This window comes from Neovison vison, chromosome 7, assembly GCF_020171115.1.
Source record: "Neovison vison isolate M4711 chromosome 7, ASM_NN_V1, whole genome shotgun sequence".
NCBI classification, from domain to species: Eukaryota; Metazoa; Chordata; class Mammalia; order Carnivora; family Mustelidae; genus Neogale; species Neogale vison.
Genome location: NC_058097.1, coordinates 57,867,519 through 57,889,904, shown reverse-complemented (window position 1 = coordinate 57,889,904; position 22,386 = coordinate 57,867,519). Strand labels below are relative to the sequence as shown.

The following is a 22,386-nucleotide window of genomic DNA, read 5'->3' as shown; positions in this document are numbered from 1 at the left end:
AGCCTTCCCGGATGACTAAGAATCCATGGAGAACTTTCTCACCGTGTGCAAATGAGGAAAATTCCAACGTATATCTTCGTTGTTATACATGTCGTATTTGTAAAGGAAAAGGAAGTAGTCCTAACTCCGAGGAAAGGAAAAACAGCACTGACGAAAACAGAAATTGTACCAAAAGAAACACACATGTGGCAAAGAAACACATGAAACGAGGCTGAAAGGCAGAAATCCCCAGGAAATGCAATTACAATATAGCAATGCACACATATTAAAAGTGCTGACAATAGGGCGCCAGGGTGGCTCAATGGGTTAAAGCCTCTGCCTTTGGCTCAGGTCGTGATTCCGGGGTCCTCGATCAAGCCATGCATCAGGCTCTGTGCTCAACGGGGAGCCTGCTTCCCCCCTTTCTCTGCCTGCCTCTCTGCCTACTTGTGATCTCTGTCAAATAAATAAATAAAATATTTAAAAAAGAAGGGGCTGACAGGGATGCCTGGGTGACTCACTCATTAAATGTCTGCCTTTGGTGCAGGTCATGATCCTAGGGTCCTGGGATGGAGGGGGGCATTGGCTCCCTGCTGTGTGGGAAGCCTGATTCTTCCTCTCCCATCCCTCTGCTTGTGCTCCCTCTCCCTCTCTCTGAAATAAATAATAAGTTAAATACTTAAAAAAAAAAAAAAGACTGATCTTGTACAGTAACCCTCTCAAGGAGTGTCAGGAAAAAATTCTGGAAGTCTCATACATACCTGATGAGAATACAACAGTGAACACATCAGACCCCATTTTGACCTTTCAGGACAATGTTCAGTCACCTACCTGTGACTAACCACAGTGCTTTGAGGTTTTTTCTACTTTTAAGTTGTTTTTTTTTTTCCTTTTTAAAGATTCTATTTCTTCGAGAGAGATAGATCACAAGTAGGGAGAGCAGCAGGCAGAGAGAGGAAGGCAGAGAGCCCAATGTGGTCTCAATCTCAGGACCCTGCAATCATGACCTGAGCCAAAGGTAGAGGATCAACCTACTGAGCCATCCAGGTGCCCGTCAGCCCTTTCAGTTTTAGCACAAATGAAATGAAACCTCTATCCACATAAGGAATTATAAAGAAAATACAGAGTGACTCCTTTGCAAAGAGTAAATACTAGAAATATCCTAGATGCTCCAAACAGATGAAGACACCAAGAGTGGTATACATGCAGAAGAAAACAGTACTGTTGAAAGGGACATACATTCAGGGCCCCTGGGTGGCTCGATCATTAACTGCCTTCAGCTCAGGTCATGATCCCAAGTCCTGGCACGGAGCCCTGCATCAGGCTCCCTGGTCAGCAGGCCTGCTTCTCTCTCTCACTCCCCCTGCTTGTGTTTCCCCTTCCTCTCCGTCAAATAAATAAAATCTTAAAAAAAAAAAAAGCTGGGAAGTCGACCTAAGGGACAAATGGTTTATTCAAGGACTTTGGGAGATATTAGACAAGAAAAGGACTCTGCACCACCTCCTCCAGTAAGATCTGCGTTCTTAGCCCTAAAGGCTGGGAGTATCTGGGAGACTACCTGAGAGGAGGGTGGTTCAGAACAAGTGTCTGCTAGTCCTTTAGGATTCCAACAAGTATGCTGGCTCGGAGAGGTCACAAAAGCTACATCCCTGGAGGATAAACTGTCCCTTGTCTTTATCTTCTTTCCTCCTGCACCTTGACATGTAAGCACCAGAGGGCAAATCAGAATTCATGGGTTATTTTACCATGATCTCTTACACAGGTTATGCGTCTGAATGTGACGAATTTATGAACGCTGATCCCGGCCAGCCAGGCACATCATCTGGAGATACCCTTTTGGAAGACATACACCCCATCAGGGGCCTGAGGTGTTCTCTGAGGTACCTAACTGCCCAATCATCTAGATTACCAATTACAGTCCCCCTGCCCCTGTGGGGGGTTCCAAGTGGAAACTGCACAAGGCTCCTGTGAAGGATGTGGGTAGAGATTCCACTCAACAGTGCCCGGCAGCCTGGGCTATCAGCTGTGGACAAGCAAAATATTCTTGTTTCCACAAGCACTGGAGAAGGTCTCAAGTGCTCCCTCTTCACGGTGACCTCTGGGCACACACAGCTTCCTGGCACCCAGACCACAAAACCCAGACGTGAATCTGAGGAGGCTGTACTAGCTAGAACTGATGTAACACACCACCACACTCTGGGTGACCAGACAAGAGAAATTTATTTCACCCCAATCTGGAGTCTCGAAATTGAACATAAGATGTCAGCTGGGTTAGTTTCTTCTGAGGCCTCTCTCCTTGGCTTGCAGATGGGGATTCCGTGTCCGCCCATGGTCATCCCTGGGTGCCGGATTCCTCATCTCCTCTTCTCACGGCATCAGCCATACCGCATGAGTCCATCCTAATAACCCACTTCAACCTCATGATGTCTTTAAAGATGCTCTAACTATCCTCACCTTGTGAGGTATTGGGGGTCATACTGCAAAATACGGATTTGGGTATACAATTCAGCTCATCACAAAGGTCTTGGGTTATAATGCAAATTAACACACAGGCTGGAGTATGTACATATGTATATGCACTTCAGTATTACTGATACATTTGCAATGTTCCTCTCAGAGACACAGCAAGAATGGGATGGAATGTGATCTGCTCATTCCTTCATGTGGGAGAGCTCGATGCTGCTTTCAAACCACCCCTTCGAGTGCACACAATATCCAAGATCAAAGGTAATTAAACAAACATGGCACTTATTGATACATTAATCAGAGCAACACGGGGCACACAATTCCTGTGTGGTGACCTGGAAGCTGCAAATAGTCATCAAAGCATCAGGAGACCAGCAACACCCCTGTGGGACTGAGCCTTCCTGTGCGAGTCACCACCCAGAACTCACAACGCCCACTGTGGATCAACAATGGTCACATCCATGCCCTAACTGGAACGGAAAGAGAGGTTCCAGGTACCCAGAATTTGGATGACCAGTCGAGAATGCGAACAGCTCGACATCATTAACCATGTTAGGGTGCTGACATACGCACACTACTGGGAACTGCCAGGTGCCAGAAACTGCCAGTGACTGCCATCTTGCGGTGACTGCCCCCATCAGAAAGCACGATGCAGGTTCCCAATTTTTCTGCAAATGGCTGTATTGTATGGGAAGTCACTCCACTGGGGACATTTGGGGAACCACGTTCAATTCAGGTAGGTGGCCACCTCAGAGGTTGTACTGCAGCCTAAATGCTACTAAGCAAGAATTTTGACCTTCTGTGCTGTTTTAAATCCTTTCTGCAGTGTGAAGTCTGTAATGATATCTAAAACCACTAAGACTAATAAAAGATTTCCCACATTCATTGCACTGGTAAGGCTTTTCTCCAGTGTGAACACTCTGGTGCGAACGGAGGGCATAACTAACAGTAAACGATTTCCCACATTCATTACACTCATATGGCCGTTCTCCAGTATGAACTCTCTTGTGATAACGGAGGGTAGAACTGGCAGTAAATGATTTCCCACATTCATGGCACTTGTAAGGCCGTTCTCCAGTGTGAACTCTCTTGTGTCGCCGGAGGGCAGAACTAGTAGTACAGGACTTCCCACATTCATTGCACTGATAGGGTCTTTCCCCTGTGTGAAGTCTTTGGTGCGAACGGAGGGCAGAACTAACGGTAAATAATTTCCCACATTCATTACACTCATAAGGCCTTTCCCCAGTGTGAAGCCTCTGGTGGTAACGGAGGGCAGAACTAGCAGTAAATGATTTCCCACATTCACTACACTCATAAGGCCGTTCACCTGAGTGAAGCTTTTTGTGTACATTGAGGGTATCTTTCCGGGGAAAGGATTTGCTACATTCAGGGCATTCATAAGGTCTCTCTCTACTATGAACTATCTGGTGAGTACGGTGCTGTTTACTAGTGACAAAAGATTTCCCACATTCACTGCAATTATAAGGCTTTTTTCCAGTGTGAAATCTCTGGTGATAACGAAGGGAGGAACTACTGGTGAAAGATTTCCCACATTCATGGCACTCATAAGGCTTTTCTCCAGTGTGAACACTCTGGTGATAACGGAGGGCAGCACTAGTAGTGTAAGATTTCCCACATTCATAGCACTCATAAGGCCGTTCTCCACTGTGAAGTCTCTGGTGATAACGGAAGGCCGAATTACCAGTAAAAGACTTCCCACATTCACGGCATTCATAAGGTCTTTCTCCTGTATGAACTCTCTGGTGACTACGGAGGGCTGAACTACTAGTACAAGATCTCCCACATTCAAGGCACTGATAAGGCTTTTTCCCAGTGTGAACACGCTGGTGAAAATGGAGGGAATACCTAGCAGTAAAAGACTTCCCACATTCATTACACTCATAAGGACTTGCACCTGAGTGAACCTTTATGTGTACACTGAGGCTAGTTTTTCGCATAAATGACTTGCCACATTCACTGCACTCATAAGGCCTATCCCCAGTGTGAACTCTCTGGTGGTAACGTAAGACAAGACTACCAGCAAAAGATTTCCCACAATCACTGCACTCGTAAGGCGTAACTCCACTGTGATTTTTCTGGTGATAATGTAGGGCAGAACTACCAGCAAAAGATTTTCCACATTCATTGGATTTATAAGGCTTTCTTTCAGTGTGAACCCTCTGGTGAGAACGAAGGGCAGACCTACTGGTAACAGATTTCCCACAATCACTGCACTCATACTGTCTTTTCCCTGTGTGAGATCGCTGATGATAACAGAGGGCAGACATAGACGGAAAAGATTTTGCACATATGCGACACTTATAAAACCTATCTCCAGACTGAACCCTATGAGTATTCAACACTGAGCTACCGCTGACAGATTTCACACACCCGCTACAAACATAATTTTTCCCTCCACTGGGCAATTTCTGGACATTAAGGGGGACACATTTGCCACTGAAGGATTTCCCACATTTGCTGCACGTGTACTGCCTGGATCCACCCTGAGTCTTCCCATGTTCATTCAGAGTTGGTCGTTGCCCAAGGGATTTTCCACATGGACCAAACTCATGATGTCGTGCTCCAGTATGGTATCTCTGGTGTATGGCAAATAAGGATTTGTACCTGAAAGTTTTCCCACATTCACTGCACACAAAGGACTGTCTACCAAGGTGGACACCCTGCTCCCGAGTATCTGTGTGTATGGGACCAAAGGCGTTCTTGCATCCGCCCCAAGTGCCATGACTGCTTCCGCGTCGTATCGTTGCCCTGCAGTGGGGGATCGTGTGTGGCTTCTCCCCAGTACGAGTGGCCTCTTGCCCCAGATGCCCCGAGCCAGACAGCAAGTCCTTCTCAACCTCTCCACAGGTAAAGGGCTTTCCCGAACCACTGGATCCCCAGCTCTTGACAGCAGAGGCCCTGTCCACACGGCTTCTGAATGGTTTTGCTCCCGTGGGCTGCTCCTGCTGCTGCTGCTGCTCCAACTTCACACTGAAAGAAAATCGTTTCCCGCAGGCCCCACACCTCAACCGTTTCTGGCTGTTTTCTTTCCCCTGGAGCTCAGCCAAGTGGAAAATGTCTCTCAAGACGGGACCGCACATCTCACAGGGGTGGGTCTTCCGGGAAGACAGAGCAGCCCTGGGCGTCCAGGTCTGTGAAACGCCTACAGAAGCGCTCTGTGCAAAGGGGGCCTCCTCATCCTCTGCTCCGCAGCAGCAACCTGAAGGCAGAGAAATGCTGGTGAAATACGTGCTGGCTGTAGCGAGGGGGTGAGCCCATCACACACATGCACCCGACTCATCTAGGCAGGATGGTATAGCATGCTTTTCCACACACAAGAGAAGAAACTCAACTATAGGACAGGCCACTGGGCATTTCTGGGCCATTTCTGGGCCCAAGCCGCCAACGTACTAGGGAGAACACACTAGGAGGACAGAAAACTAGGGCAGGTCAAGGAAGAGAGCCAAGGTCTACAGCTTATTTTCTGCCCAAAGGTTTGTGTACCACGGTTGCTGCTGCTGGCCTCTGGCTGAGTAGAGGGCTGAGCACAAGCCAATCACCCGAAATGGACTACAGTCAAGGGCAGTTTAAGGACACGTGACTATCTCATTTCAAAATGCCTGCGTCTGAATGCTGAGATACACAGAAAGAGCAGTGATAGAAATGGGTGAGATTGGATGCCCGAGATGCAGGGATTATCCCTGTACCAGAGTAAACAGAATTACCAAAGGAGTAGAATCCACTTGACAAAAGAAAGGTCAACGGCGAGGAAGGAAAGACAGAAATGGGGGGGTGGCCATTGGCAATGGCTCCGAACTCTGGCTGAGCAAAGAATGGTGCCCAGTATGATCAAACACAGGCCTGACGTGCCACCGCTGCCAGCGGCCATTCATAAGGAACAGGTTCCCTCTAAGCCCATCTGCTCATGTCTGGGGCATGTCCATCCTTTGATACACAAGGCACTCCTCCTGCAAGCCCTAGCGGAGCAACTAGAGCGCACCAGGAAGACAGACGAACTGATGGAAAACAGGCCAAGCCCACTGCCAGCACTGTCGTAGAGCTACTCAGGACACAATGGACGCAGAAAAATGTCCTGTGGGACTGCTATCAGCGGGAAGGTAGAAGGAGAGATACCATCCTTAGCCCCAAGAAAAATCAACGCAATGTGAAAGACATGAGCCTCGGCGGGCGCAACAGTCCAATTAAGACGGACCAGTACGGGGCGCTGGGTGGCTCAGTGGGTTAAAGCCTCTGCCTTCAACTCAGGTCATGATCCCAGGGTCCTGGGATCGAGCCCCGCGTTGGGCTCTCTCCTCCGCAGGGAGCCTGCTTTCCCCTCTCTCTGCCTGCCTTTCTGCCTACTTGTGATGTCTCTCTGTCAAATAAATAAAATCTTAAAAAAAAAAAAAAAGGGGCGCCTGGGTGGCTCAGTGGGTTAAGCCGCTGCCTTCGGCTCGGGTCATGATCTCAGGATCCTGGGATCGAGCCCCGCATCGGGCTTTCTGCTCAGCAGGGAGCCTGCTTCCTCCTCTCTCTCTCTGCCTGCCTCTATGCCTACTTGTGATTTCTGTCTGTCAAATAAATAAATTAATTAATTAATTAATTAAAAAAAGAGGGCACAAGCACACAGAAAAATCCCTGCAGATTGTATCAGCAGAGACATGTGGGGATGGGTGGGCAATAAGGCCTGGGCCGTCTCCACCGGCCCCAAGAGTAGGTGCGACTGAGGTCCCTGCTCAGCAGAGCCCCCAGCTTCCTGCTCCACAGGAGACACTGGGACATCTGCCACCGAATCAACCAAAACCTAAAGCCCAAGCAATCTTCAGAAAGAAGGCACATTTCTTTCTGAAGGCGGCACATTTCTGACTTCAAACTGGACTGCAAAGCTAGACGATGCTAAATAATCGGGTAAAGGCATTAAAACCGAACATCGGAATGGAGGAAGGAAAAGCCCATAAGGATGGCCACACATACACAGTCCACTACTCTTTCACTATTATGCCAAGAACCTACACTGGGGAAAAAATACCCTCTCTCGCACTGCTGCGAAACCGGACTCCCCAAATGCAAACAGTAGGGGTGGATCCCCACCCACAGTACCTAGAAACACACGTGCAGTTGAAGCAAGACTGAAACCCATGACCGGAAACCATAAAGCTCCCGGCAAAAAGAGAGGGAAAAGCCTCTTTAATCTTAGCCCTGGCAAGGATTTTTTGAACAGGACACCCAAAGCATAGGTCACGAAAGCAAAAGCACCACTATGCCAAACTGAAAAGTTGCAGCAGAGCCAAAGAAACACACCAAAGAGTGAAGAGGAGATGTTCGGGCGCCAGTGCGAGCTCACACTCACTAACCGTCAGAGAAATGAAAACCAACACCACAACATATCACCTCGTAGTTCTCACAACAGCGATTACCAAAAAGCCAAGACGGGCTGGTGAGGACATGGAGAAAAGCGAACCCCCTGAACGCTGTTGCTGGCCATCAATTAGGGAAGTCACGATGGAAGACATTAGCGAGAGCACACAGAAACGGGAAAATTGAACTACCCTATGCCCCACCATTGCCATTTCTAGCTATGTGTGTATCCCAAGGCAACAAAACCACTATCTGCACAAACTACCTGCATGTCCATATTCACTGCAGGACCGTTCACAACACCCACAACAGCAACATCGTTCAGTCTGTGTCAAGGCTTAAAGTGACAACGAATATTATGGGGGGACTGCCAGGCTCAGCACGTAGAGCATGCGACTAGGGATCACAGAGTGGTGAGTTCTAGCCCCACAGGGGGTGCAGAGATCAACAAAAAAATGTAAAATTACTAAGTAAATAGTAAAATGACAAACAACATTTTGGAAACATGGGACGCCTGAGTGGCTCAGTTGGTTAAGTGTCTGCCTTTAACTCAGGTCATGACTCTAGGGTCCTGGAATCCAGTCCCACACTGAGCTCCTTGCTCAGCGGAGAGCCTGCTTCTCCCTCTGCCTATTACTCCCCCTCCTTCTATGGTCTATGGGCATGCACTCTCTCCCCTTGTATAATGAATGAATCAATTAATTAATCGAAAAAGTGGGGAAAGGACGTTTACTAAACACATGCATGCAGGAAATCTCACATATAAAAGATGCAACAGGGCGCCTGCGTGGCTCAGTGGGTTAAAGCCTCTGCCTTTGGCTCAGGTCATGATCCCAGGGTCCTGGGATCGAGCCCCGCATCGGGCTCTCTGCTCCGCCGGGAGCCTGCTTCCTCCTCTCTCTGCCTGCCTCTCTGCTTACTTGTGATCTCTCTGTCAAATAAATAAAATCTTTAAAAAAATAAAGATAAAAATAAAAGACGCAACAGGGTGCCTGGGTGGCTCAGCTGGTTAAGCAATTGCCTTCAGGTCAAGTCATGATCCCAGAGTCCCCGGATCAAGTCCCACACCCGGCACCTAGCTCCAGGGGGAGTCTGCTTCTCCGTCTGACCTCCTCACTCCCACTCTCTATGTCTCTCTCTCAAATAACTAAATAAAATCTAAAAAACATATAGGAATAAATAAATAAAATAAGACAATAAAAAATGGGATGCCTGGGTGGCTCAGTTGGTTAAGTGGCTGCCTTCGGCTTAAGTACTAAACCCCGTGTCCTGGGATCAAGTCCCACATCAGGCTCCTTGTTCGGCAGGGAGCCTGCTTCTCCCTCTGCTCTGCCTGCCACTCTGCTTCTTGTGCTCACTCTCGCTCCTCTCTATCTCTGACAAATAAATAAATAAAATCTTTTTTAAAAAAGACAATAAATGGATAAAAAAGGCAGCAGACTCACTGCCACAACATGGCTACACAGCGCCACCTGCCTCAATGTGAAGAACATTATGCCACGTGAAATCATTATGCAAAAAAGACAATACTGTATGGCATTATTAACAGATATGTCCTCTTTACTTTTGAGGAAAAAAAAAAGGACCCATTTATTTGGGAAAGAGAGACTGAAACAGCACTTGTGCACGTGAGAAGGAGGGCAGAATTTGGTCAGGGAGACACACTTTCAATGACAAAAGGATTCACTTCTGAGGAACTAACATTGGGCACGCTGACTACAGTTAATACTGCACTGTAGAGCTGCAATTTGCTCAGAGGGTTGATCTTCCGATTTCTCACCAGCACAAGAAAAGTATCGATGCCAAGTGATGGCTATATTGATTCACTTCATTTTGGTAAGAACTTGATAATGCTGAACTACATGAAATCATTATGTAACACTTTCAGTCATAGAATTTGATTTGTCCATCATACCTCACAAACATGAATGGAGGCGGCCAGGGAGAAGAACAGATGTAAACATTATAGAAAGATCCACACAGGACATTCTTGAGAAACGGCCCACGGTCCACTACAGCAGTGCGCATACCAATGCCTCCAATTTCAGGCACAGGCAGGCACAGGGAAATGTCACCTAAGGGAGGGGTCAAAACCTAGGCCATCGATGAGTCACGGACCTAGATACAGGGTCCCAGCCAGGGAGAGGGCAAGCAAGGTGCATTCCATCAGCCTCAGTGCAGGACCACTGACCTGTGATCCTACCCGATCAGGGCTCAGCGCAGCGGGTACTGGGGCTGCAGGCAGACAGAAGGGCACACCAACAACTCAGGGCCAGCAACAAAAGCAACTGCCCAGAAAGCTGGGGAAGCATGCAGTGAACACAGTCCACACCAGAGAAGGACAAACCCTCCCCTGAAGAATGGAGGAAGGGAGTCTTCAGGGTACAGAGTCCAGGGCAGGTCAAGGGGACGCTGAGGGCCTTACCCAGTGACGATACAAGTGCAAAGTTCTCCAGCATCACGTGGTGGTACAGCCGTCTCTGAGCCTCATCAAGAAGCCTCCACTCCTTCCAGGAGAAGTACACGGCCACGTCCTCAAAGGTCACACCACACTACCATGAAAGGAAAACATGGAACCCTGAGCATTCTCTCTCTGAGAACCCACCAGCGTTGCAACGCACACACCCACCCCGGTCTCTCCTGCCAGCCCAGCTCCCCTCCTCCCGTAAACACCAGGTCCTGGTGCCTCTAATGCTGCTCTCCTCTCACCTTCCCACCAATCACTATTCAGTGCTCAGCAATAACACGCAGGGGACACATGGAAGCAATCTAAGCTCTGGGTTTGGCCTGCAAGTCCCAAACCCCTGCCAGGATATTCCCATGGAGTCTCCCACGCTGTGCCCTCAAGACAGCCAATTACAGGCTCTGCTCTACCAGGACCCTGAGGCCCTTAGCTCACACTTCCTCTCCATGTCTACATGATTCTGTAGACTGTACCTCTCTCATGTCTTCAGACCCCACAGATGAAAGCCCACACCTTCCCAAGGACTCTCCCTTGACTCACACTTGTCCTTGTCACATGACAACCAAAGGATTATGTGACAAACTGAAACAGGTTCCAACTACCACCCCAGTACTCCCAAGGATCCCAACTGAGGGAAAGCCTCAAATGCTGCTGAGAGGCCTCCTCACCTGCCTCTAATCCTCCCTGCAGCACGACACTCACAACCACTGTCTACCTAGGATCCTCCTACACCGTCTTCTACTCCCCTACTACCCATGCTGGCCCTCCACAGTTGGGAACCAACCATCCACTATTGGACCTTTCTGAAAACAACCAGCCCTAAGGACCTCTCTGCCAGGCACAGAAAAGCAAAAATGACATTTGCCCCAGACCGTTTCTGGCAGGAAGACTCCGAAACACTCCGGATGACATAAAAGCTGACCCCAAAATTCTGGTGAAGTCCTAGAACACTGAAGAGAGAGCAGCTCCAGCCTCTCAAATACTCGCAGGAGGGGCCGTCTGGGTGGCTAAATGGCTTCAGCATCTAACTCTTCATCTCCACACAGGTCCCCATCTCATAGTCCTGAGTTCAAGACTCCTGTTGGGCTCCACACTGGGAATGGAGCCTACTTAAACAAACAAACAAACAAACAAAAACGCCCCATGTCCTCAGCTATCACTTGTCCCAGCATCCCACGGAAGGCTTGTCCATGTTATCTGCCAGATCACTGCCTCTCTCCTTCACCTGTGTTCACAACGCCCAGCAACCCCGACCACGAGTTGAGCAGGAAAACCTCTCTTCAGCACACGTTACTAGGTCCCTCTGACCCACTAGGAGCATTGCCATGACACTCTGCATTCCCTTCCCAAATGTGATCCCAGTCTCCACCCTGGTCCACACAGCAGCCATCACTTTTCAAACTCTCCATCATGAATCTTTCCCCCAGTTTCCCAAAATTTCCTGTCCAGCTGCCCACTGGATGCCATCACTTACCATTTTCTGAAACACCTAAGTCACCTAACCCTGTGGAAACACGTTCGGACACTCCCAAAGATAAGCAACCTACTGTTAACTTCCATCAGGTTGATGGGACTTTCCCTCCCTTCAGCTGCTAGAACTGTCAAAATTAATGAGGGGAAACCTTCCTAAATTGGGGTCGGGAGGTTGCACTGGGGGCAGCTCTCAGACACTACCATACTGGGTGGTATCACCTGCGGGTCCAACAGAAAGAGATGGACTTGAACTTATTTGGGGATACTACTTCACTACCCCCCCCGCCCCCGGCCAATAACAGCCTTTTCATGATCGTCCCTCCCAAGAGCTCAGCCAATGAGAAGCCACTATACTTGGACCTTCTAGTTTAGACTCCTGGGCTTGGAATTCATAACACCTTTCATTCCTTTCCTTTATTTCCTTTAAAAAAAGAGGGGGGGGCACCCTGGGTGGCTCAGTAGGTTAAACCGCTGTCTTCAGCTCAGGTCATGATCTCAGGGTCCTGGGATCGAGCCCGAGCCCCACATCGGGCTCTCTGCTCAGCAGGGAGCCTGCTTCCCCCTCTCTCTTTGTCTGCCTCTCTGCCTACTTGTGATCTCTCTGTCAAATAAATAAAGTTAAAAAAAAAAAAAAAAAAAAAGACGACCTCTCTCTTCTCCACACTGGCTACGGCTTGGACTCGGTTTCTTCGGTCCCAAACGCTGCTCCCTGTCGCTCCCACAGAAACAACATCTCTGCGGTATAATCTCTGCAGTTTTCTCTTCAAGCGTCACCGACCAAAAGCCCCGGGGTTCCCCTCACTCCCCTCGTTCGCCTCTCCTCTGCGACACGCACAATTCGCCTCAGCCCTTCTCCGAGTTTCTCCAACATCCAGAGCGGACACGGTGGCTGTCGGGCCACTACCAGCGACCATCGCGAGTCCCTCCTGCTGCGCGCCCTGCCTGCGCGCTCACCCCCGGCGGCGGCGCTTCTCCGCGGCCCGAGAAAGCCCCCTGACACCCGGGTTAGACCACCTCCCCTCATCGTCAGCAGATATGGCCTGGGCGGGCAGCAACCGCGCCGGCCTCACCCGCCGCGCCGCGCCGCACCCAGCTTCTGACAGAACCAATGCAGCCCCGCCCTCCCCCGTTGGTGGCGCGGGCCCCCTACAGCCCCCGCCCCGGCGGCCCCTCAGCCCGGAGTCCGCGCCCGCACGCAGCCCACCGGCGCCTCCTTGTCCCGGACACCCGTTCCTGGGCCGCAGGGCCGCGAGCAGGCGCCCCGCGCTCGGGCCTTCGGGGTCTGGGTGGGGGCCGGCGGGGAGGTCCCGGGGACGAGTGTTTACCTTAGCCGAGTCCTTGGGCGCGGCCGCTGCCATCGGACTCGGATCTCCGGCAGCGGGCCGGAGGGTAGCGGACACCCGGGCTCAAAAGTGTGCGGCGAGGAGAGCGCCGCTCCTCGGGTCTTCACCGTCTGTTACCACGATGCCAACCCGCGCTCCGGAACCTTAGGAGACAAACCGACCTAACCTCTGGCTACAACCCCGCGGGCGGGGACGAGGCCGGAAGTCCCGCCCGCAGCGGATGCGCTCGCCTAGAAATGCCGCGTTCGCGGCCCTCATTGGCTCCTCGCTGCGTCCTCAGGCGCTACGCTCTTACGGGTGGGGTCGCTCGCAGGCTTCTGGCGGTCTCAGAGACTGGCGCACCCTGGAGTTCTGTAGCCTAGGTGTCCCTTCACGTCAGGAGAAGCTGATACACGGTTGTCACTTCAGAGACCTTTTCGCAAAAGGCTTCACAAGTCTAGGAAAAGGCAGAATCAAAAAGAGCATGTCATCGTGCTAGCCCAATGTGACTGGACGTTGTGAGGCTGTTTATATCAAAATGTGTCATTTGTCAATCGTGAAACGGTGAGGCTTATACTACTCTGAACCTTAAGTATAAATGGGCAGTTATATTTACTAGCAAACAGTTTCTTCAGGAATAGAGGAATTTCAGCTAGGAATAAATACACTGGGGCCAGCACAAGATAGTCTGAAGAGAATAGGAGATTAGCTTTTCTTACCTCTTAGAAGGATATCGGTGAGGGTGGCTACCTACGAAACGTCATGCAAGAAAAGAGAGGGGATGGCGGTTTCATTGGCTGCATGCCAAGGTTAGTGTGTCCTTCTGTGACCAGGAGAGATACTTTTCTTTGGTTTGAAGGAGCTTAGGATCCTACCAAGAAACCATCCTCCATTATCACGGAAAAAGTACCTTGGGGCACCTGGTGTCTCAGTCGGTTAAACTCTACCTCAACTCGGGTCCTGATTCCTGGAAGCTGGGATCAAGTCCCACATGAGCCTCCCTGTGGGGAGTCTGCTTCTCCCTCTCTCTCTTCCTGCCACTCTCCCAGGTTTTCGCGGGTGCTCTCTCTCTCAGATGAATAGTCTTTTTTTTAAGAAGGATTAAAAAAAGCAAGTATCTTCCTTTCTCCTGCTGATTCTGCATGTCCTACCTGTGAGAAATCTCCCCAGTCTGGGCCAACTGACTCCATTTTAAATGTGGCTTCCTTCACTAATTTTCATGGTACTTTGGAGGGAAAAGTAAACAGGACATTTTGGACAACTGGAAAAGTTAAAACTAAAGGTAAGTGCAAATGTCATATTTACTCACTGTTCTAACAAATGTGCTTTGAGCTCATACTGGGTTTTCAGAACTTTGGGTTGCATATATGGAGAAACATAATCACAAGACAAGTGGTCCTGCCTTAAGTGGCTTTTATTATGTTCAAGGAGGGACAGGAAACTTGAATGCAGAAATATGAAGTCTACATTAGGATGTGGCTGGTGTGATGGAACCACGTGATGTGGATTTGGATTATAGATAAGGTTCATTGGGGTGAAGTCTGGAGCCAATATCCAAGAAAGAATTCTTGAGATTTCTTTGGTGCAAAATGGTGGGGTTGTTTATTTATTTTTTTAAAAAATATTTTATTTAATTATTTGACACAGAGAGAGATCACAAGTAGGCAGAGAGGCAGGCAGAGAGAGAGAAAGAGGGAGAAGCAGGCTCCCTGCCGAGCAGAGCCCGAGATGGGGCTCAATCCTAGGACCCCGGGACTATGACCCGAGCCGAAGGCAGAGGCTCCAACCCACTGAGCCACCCAGGTGCCCCAAAATGGTGGTTTATTAAACATGGCGACAAGACCCGTGGGCAGGAAGAGCTGCTGCCTCGGGGTTGTGAGGGGTGGCAGGTATATACCATGGAGTTGGGGGAGGTAAGGGAAAGGGAGGTTTTGAAGGAACTTTCATATTTTATAGAATATTCACAGGATACCAGAGACCTTGCCATTGTCACGTTGAGGTTGTTTACCCCTCCACTAAGGCATTAAACAGTAAGATAGTTGGGACCTTCCTGGAGGAACATTACAATTTGCCCACTTCAAGTTTCTGTTAATGGGCTGCAAATTATAAGGACATTTAATTTTATTTACATTTTCTCCTGGAAGCTAGACCATTAATTCAAATGATTTATTCTTAAAAATTTCTTGTGGGGGCGCCTGGGTGGCTCAGTGGGCCGCTGCCTTCGGCTCAGGTCATGATCTCAGGGTCCTGGGATCGAATCCCGCATCGGGCTCTTGCTTAGCAGGGAGCCTGCTTCCCTCTCTCTCTCTGCCTGCCTCTCCATCTACTTGTGATTTCTCTCTGTCAAATAAATACATAAAATCTTTAAAAAATTTTCTTGTGTTTGGTAAACTGAGGAAGACTCCTATCTTGTAGGATTTTGATCTCTATAAGTTAACTATTTGTTCTTCCTTTAGGGCAACAAGAGTGCCTGAGGAATGTCACACATACCCCGTGGAGGGCTGTAGGTTTGTGTGTGGAGTGTCAGCTTCTGATTTGTCCCTTGTTCTCTTTCTGTCCCCTCAACATTTCCCCTGAACAATTTTGATTCTTAAATCTTTAAGGTTGTTGAAGGTGGAAGGTCTAATCTGTAAAGTCTACGGAAGTGGGGTATAGAGATGTCCCTACCTATGGGTCAATATTGGTCAGGTGGGGAATGTATAAGGGAGTTACAAAAGGGAGAGGCAGCTGATGCTAATGCGGTCAACATAGATGAAACTTCTTGATTAGAAAGGATCAGCTGTTTACTAGGAGTTACAGCAGTGAAGGAGTCTTGACACTAGGCAGGGAGACACCGGAAATGACAACAAAATAAGGTTCATATTACAAGGAGAAGTCTCAGTAAGACTCCTTTGATAGTTAACCTATTATCATTTTCATCCAGTCCAGGAGTTTAAATCAATCACAAAAGGAAAGAGGTCATTTAAAGCACCAGTTTGAGAATTCATGTCAGTTAGAAACCCAAAAATATTTTATGGTAATCTGGAACATATATATAGCATTCTGTTTTTATGCTAGCACAGGTTTCACCTTGTGTAACAGTTAAAACATCTAATGCCATTCTGTTATGTAGAACCACTTTACACATTTATGTTATTTTAGTATTTGATCGAGAAATGCTATTTTGAGTGTCATCTAGGGCTTGTACCGTGTACTTAAGGGTTTCTATATGCCAAACAACATCGTCCAATTCCAAAGAGGGGAAAATAATGGATGTTAGGTGTTCATATCAATGAGAGACAGAACATGTCCACCATCATTTTACATTTGGAAGGTTGGCTGGGTTGATAATTGTGGTTTTTTTGGTTTTTTTTTGTTTTTTAAAGATTTTATCCATTTATTTGACAGAGAGAGATCACAAGTTGCACAAGTAGACAGAGAGGCAGGCAGAGAGAGAGGGAAGCAGACTCCCTGCTGAGCAGAGAGCCCGATGTGGGGCTCGATCCCAGGACTTCGAGATCATGACCTGAGCCGAAGGCAGAGGCTTAACCCACTGAGCCACCCAGGTGCCCCGATAATTGTTTTTTTTTTTAAAGATTTTATTTGTTTATTTGACAGAGATCACAAGTAGACAGAGAGGCAGGCAGAGAGAGACAGACAGAGGAGGAAGCAGGCTCCCTGCTGAGCAGAAAGCCCGATGTGGGGCTCGATCCCAGGACCCTGGGATCATGACCCAAGCCGAAGGCAGAGGCTTTAACCCACTGAGCCACCCAGGTGCCCCGGGTTGATAATTGTTTTAATAATGCATCCGTGCATCCAGGCAAAACCCAGAGTGCAGTGGCCTATCCAGCCTAGGGGAAGCCAGGGTCACAAGTTAGAGCCATATAACCCTTAGATCCTATTAGGAGACAGCCATCTAATTCTGGGCCTCCTTTAACTGCTGTGAAGATATCAAGGTCTATTCCGTTTCGGAGGACCATCTTTTAAATTTGTGTAATTAAAGACAGTCCCTTGTCACATTGTAGGGACCAAGGGAATCCAACCCTAGGAATAATTTTTTTTTTTAGCAAAGTTTTTGTCACTTCCATGGCCTTTTTACCCAAATCAGTAGCCTGGTGTGAATCCTGTATTACCTTCCACTGGTTATTTTTGGGTATAAAGATTTTCCATTCATGATTAACAAGCCAGTCCTGTGCATTTCTTGGTTGGAAGAGACTGGACTTTTGGAGTTTATTGGAATTCAGACTGGTACAAGACTTAAAGTTTGTTTATTTTGTGCTGCCTGCTTGGCTGAAGAGTTTACCAAATTGTTTCCTTTAGATTCTAAGGTTGTATTTGTTGGGGTCTGCTATCAAAGGAACGAGACTGAGACAAAGTGAAAGTTATGTGAAGCTTTATTCTATGCCAAGCATTAGAAGTCAGACTGACCGGTCAGGGCCGCCTCCAAAGAGAGTGACCTCCTCCCAATCTCACAGGCTGGTTTAATAGGGCATAACTGCACACCCAAAGTACGTGGCTTCTATTGTTAAGGCGTTTACTCCCAGAATCAATACCCGGAATCATACCAGGAACTATGGGGGCATTTATTCCCGGAATGAAATCCGTGGATGTAAACAACAATATGGCTACCTAGGCAATATGGAGTTGCTCTGGCTAAGCAGGCCCTAATAGTTAAACAGGTTTTAACATTAAATCGGCCCTAACAGTATCCTTTGATGTCTTTTGGGGCAAAATTTGTCTTTTGTCTCAGGTGTACAGCCATAAAAAGAGTAACAATTTCAGACCCATATATAATTGGGGTATTATGGCTTGATAATAATACCCTTTTCTTCCAAATTGCTCCATGAGCATGCAGGACTAGGGAATCATATTTGGAGTCAGTATAAATATTAATTCTTAAGGCTTTGGCTCTCTGCTCAGCATTATAGCATACCCAGCTTTTCTTTCTTTTTTTTTTAAGATTTTATTTATTTATTTGACAGACAGAGATCACAAGTAGGCAGAGAGGCAGGCAGAGAGAGAGGAGGAAACAGGCTCCCTGCTGAGCAGAGAGCCCGATGCGGAGCTCCATCCCAAGAGCCTGGGATCATGACCCGAGCCGAAGGCAGAGGCTTTAACCCACTGAGCCACCCAGGCGCCCCTTCTTTTTTTTTAAAGATTTTATTTATTTATTAGACATAGATCACAAGTAGGCAGACAGGCAGGCAGAGAGAGAGAGAGAGTGGAGGAAGCAGGCTCCCCGCTGAGCAGAGAGCCCAATGTGGGGCTCAATCCCAGGACCCTGAGACCATGACTTGAGCTGAAGGCAGAGGTTTTAACCCACTGAGCCACCCAGGTGCCCCATACCCAGCTTTTCTTATTGCCTTTTCATGAAACTATTGTCATTGGTAAACCAGCTTTCATCTGTGTTTTCAACAGGGGCACATTTTAAATCTGGCTGACTAGCATAAATAATATCAGTAACCTCCAAACAGTTATGCTCTATAGAAGTACAATGGTCAGATCCAGGCATAAGTGAAGGTGGGTTTACAGTCTGATATGTTTCAAGTATTATTCCAGGCGTATATATAAGTGCAACCTGATATTTATTAAGTCAGTCTCCCATCATCCATTGGTGGCCTTTGGTTTCTAAGACACTCTGGATCTAATGTGAAGTCATTACAGTTAGAGACTGTCCCATAGTGAGCTTTGAGGTTCCTTTTACTGGGAGGGCTGTTGTATGCTTAGCTAAAGCCTTTGTTTGCAATTGGACCTCAACAAAGGTGACTTCTAGGATAAATAGGATGATGAGAGTTGAAGCCATCAAGAAACCCTTTTTGTTTAGGGTCCAGCCTTAGCAATATCCTAATTATAAGGAATCTCTGGCAAGTGGGAGAAGACTTGTCTCAAGAGATAAGGGCATCCCCAAGTGCATCATCCAATCCAATCATAAAGAAAGTGGGGTTATCTATTATCTCCACAAGTCCATAGTTAACCCTATGGAGTTGGTACACTCTGGTACACTCTGGTACACTCCTGACCCATTTAAGGAGTGATTTCATCATTCTAGCCACACAGAATTGGTCAAGGTGCTAGTTGAGTTATTCAGTTTTGGGGGAATCAATCCCATTTTCCAATTGTTCAAATAATCGTATGTCAATGGGATCCTGTTATTATCTTCAAAGAATAACAAATAAGAAGGTTGTCTATACATGAGCTACTATAGTAATTTCTCTGAACTCTACCTCAAGTTGTCTAGCTTAGGTAAACAACAAGCATTTAAAGATAATCAGCTATAGATTTAACATACACAAAGATATGTTATTGAAACACAATTTCTGTTTCTAAAATAACCCTCATTTTTAATCAGAGATAGCCAAATCAGGACTAATTTATTTGAAAAACAAGTCTAGTTTCAACAAACTTGGCCTAATCATTTACATAAGCTCAGCAAGAATAATGTTTGGTCATACAGATCTTATAGAATCTGTTTTGATGAAACTTTTTAAGGAATCTTTAGGCTGAACTTTCAGTTGCCTCTCCAGGCCAGAAGCCAAGCCAAGTACTTGCCATCAGACATGCCTCCTCTTCCTGAGGTCCTCAATGTATCCTGAGCTTCCTGCACCTGCCAGGAAGTGACAGACACTCTTTACTCACCTGGTGAGGCTGCTGAGAACTCTGTAAGCAAGGTACCAGGCCAACAGTTCCAAGGGGCTTTATGGACTCGGCTTCATAAAGTCAACCTTAGTTCCTTAAAGCTGTTTGATTATACCTGAGTCTATGCATGTCTTTCTTAAATATCATAGTCCAGTGAAAGCCTTGGTAAAATAACCAGTGTTTCCAGTGGTGTCCTGTTATAAGGAGAACAGATTCTTATTGAACTTCTGCAAATGATCATGATTGCCATGGAAGAAAGAATACTTACTGAGTCCTTTTGAATTTCAGAGGGTTTGGGTAGAGAGAGAAGTTAAATGTTTCAATTTGTTCACAAACAAATACTTTTTCACTTTTCTGTAAGTCATAGATATCTTAAGAGAAAGTTTCCTTAATCTTGAAGAGCAAAAAGTAGAGAACCAGCAATGTTTCAAGCAAGAGTCACAAAGTTATAATCATCTTTTTAATTCATTTAGTCCTGGGTTACTAGTTCTTCTTCAGTTTGAATGCAGCTCGTAGTTAGTTTTGGAAATTCTTACTCATTTCATTTTTATGATCCTAAAGATACTGAATATCCAGATTTTTCCTAAAAATCCTTTATACAAACCACTTTGAAGCTGAACATTCATTTTGCAAGTGAGTAAGAAAAATTAAAAATGACAAAAACTCAGAAATGAACATTGTAGATGATCTGATGAGAATTCATTATGATACAATTGACAAGAAAACTCAGTTATTCTGTGATACATAACATGTCAACAGCCAGAGTATCAAGTGATGATGACCGTATACTAGAATGTAACATACCAAACAAACAACCCTAATTAGTCAATGAGACATTGTTCATTATTTAAATCTTAGGGAAAGTTTTTTAAAACCTTAGAGTCTTAGAGATGCCTGGGTGGCTCAGTTGGTTAAGTGTCTGCCTTTGGTGCAGGTCATGATCCCAGGGTCCTGGGAAGGAGTCCCGCATTGGGCTCCTTGCTCAGGAGGGAGCCTGCTTCTCCCTCTGCCTGCCATTCCCCCTGTTGTGCTCTCTCTCTCTGACGAATAAATAAATAAGATCTTTAAGCGTGCATGTGCGCGTGCGCACGTGCGCACACACACACACACACAACCTTAGAAAGTTTTAAAGCACATACCTAAATAGGATTAGGAATGTTAAAGACCTGATAAAGGCAAAACATAGAAACTGTTTTTTTCTGGCCAGGCAAAGAGAAAACAACTATTTACATTTTCTTATCAAGAGCAGACCAACAATTCAAGAAAATTTGTCCTGTTGAAAAGCAAGAAAGCAGCCTTTCAGTCTTATACCAGTGTACTTTAAAATCCATTCATTTCAATCTTAGTCCATCTTGACCACACCTAAAATTCCATTCCAAAGTTTTTCCTTCACAAACCTTCTACAACTTTCTTTTGCATTCAGATTTTGTCACAAGTCATCTTTCCAAACAGCTGTATTATTTAGGAAAAAATAAGGTAACTTACCTTCTTGGGGCGCCTGGGTGGCTCAGTGGGTTAAAGCCTCTAACTTCGGCTCAGGTCGTGAACCCAGGGTTCTGGGATCAAGCCCCACACCGGGCTCTCTGCTCACCGGGGAGCCTGCTTCTCCATTTCTCTCTCTGTCTGCCTCTCTGCCCCCTTGTGATCTCTGTCTGCCAAATAAATAAATAAAAATCTTTTTAAAAATTACCTTTTTTTTTTAACCTTCAACAAAAATGCATCCCCATTCCTTGTATCTTTCCTACATATCTTCTACTTCTCTACATACAGAGTTGTTTCCTTTGTTCCATCAGTCTGATTTATGTTTAGCAGAATTTTGGACTCTTAGAAATCTTAGTCTCCAGGGATGCCTGGGTGGCTCAGTTGGTTAAGCAGCTGCCTTCGGCTCAGGTCATGATCCCAGCGTCCTGGGATCGAGTCCCGCATCGGGCTCCTTGCTCGGCAGGGAGCCTGCTTCTGCCTCTGCCTGCCATTCTGTCTGCCTGTGCTCGCTCGCTCTCCCTCTCTCTCTGACAAATAAAAAAAAAAAAATTAAAATAAAAAAAAAAAGAAAAGAAAAGAAATCTTAGTCTCCAGTGAAGACTGAGTAGTAACCAATTGTGAACTGTTACACCAGAATTATTTAGGTAGTAAATTTATGAATCAATTAAGCACAAAATATGTTTACCAACAGATTTAGATATCCTTAGTTTCTTTGCAATTAAAAAGTCAAAGGCATAAGCCTCCATCCAGTAATCAATGACTTAGCACTTTATCCTGTTTGGAAAAGACCTAGACGCCCAACAAATTTAATTCCATTTATCATCCAAGCAAAACTTTAAAGTTTCAGGTTATGAAAGACTTTGAAAGCTATCTTAACAATTACCCATGAAAATATTGATGAGACAGACACTTAACCATCATTTTAATCATCTTTTTGCTAACAAATGCAGCAGAGATAACATGAGCTATTTGACTTCAACAAACCTCGATAGAAGTTTCACATTTAGTGCTGATAACTTGAAAGACATGGCTACCTTAATTAAACCAACAAACTTAAGGTAGTTTAAATACTGAATTATGTTCTACCTGTATCCTCCCCTTTGTCAACTTTTACCTGAGACACAGGTGGGCAAATCTGGAGTGGATGGTCTTAGGTCCAGGGGGTCATCTTCTTCCTCCTTGACAGTGAAGGAAGAAGGAGCCATGGTGCCTGAATTAGAAGCCGGT

At 46.6% G+C, this 22,386-nt stretch overlaps 1 protein-coding gene across 1 annotated transcript; it reads right to left on the bottom strand.

Moving 5' to 3' along the window:
* Nucleotides 1–2,180: 2,180 nt before the first annotated feature.
* LOC122912083 (zinc finger protein 345-like) lies at nt 2,181–13,253 on the bottom strand. The gene is made up of 3 exons (XM_044257406.1): nt 13,066–13,253; nt 10,229–10,355; nt 2,181–5,665 (listed from the first exon to the last, which is right to left on the bottom strand). The coding sequence occupies exons 1-3, from the start codon at nt 13,096–13,098 to the stop codon at nt 3,255–3,257; spliced, it is 2,571 nt and encodes an 856-aa protein (XP_044113341.1). The 5' UTR covers nt 13,099–13,253; the 3' UTR covers nt 2,181–3,254.
* Nucleotides 13,254–22,386: the final 9,133 nt, after the last annotated feature.

Coding starts and splice junctions, on each gene's coding strand:
- LOC122912083 (XM_044257406.1), bottom strand. CDS start 13,098: ATGGCAGCGGCCGCGCCCAAGGACTCGGCTAAG. Junction 10,356..13,065: donor CGCCCAAGGACTCGGCTAAG/GTAAACACTCGT, acceptor CTTTCATGGTAG/TGTGGTGTGACCTTTGAGGA. Junction 5,666..10,228: donor TGCACTTGTATCGTCACTGG/GTAAGGCCCTCA, acceptor CTCTGCCTTCAG/GTTGCTGCTGCGGAGCAGAG.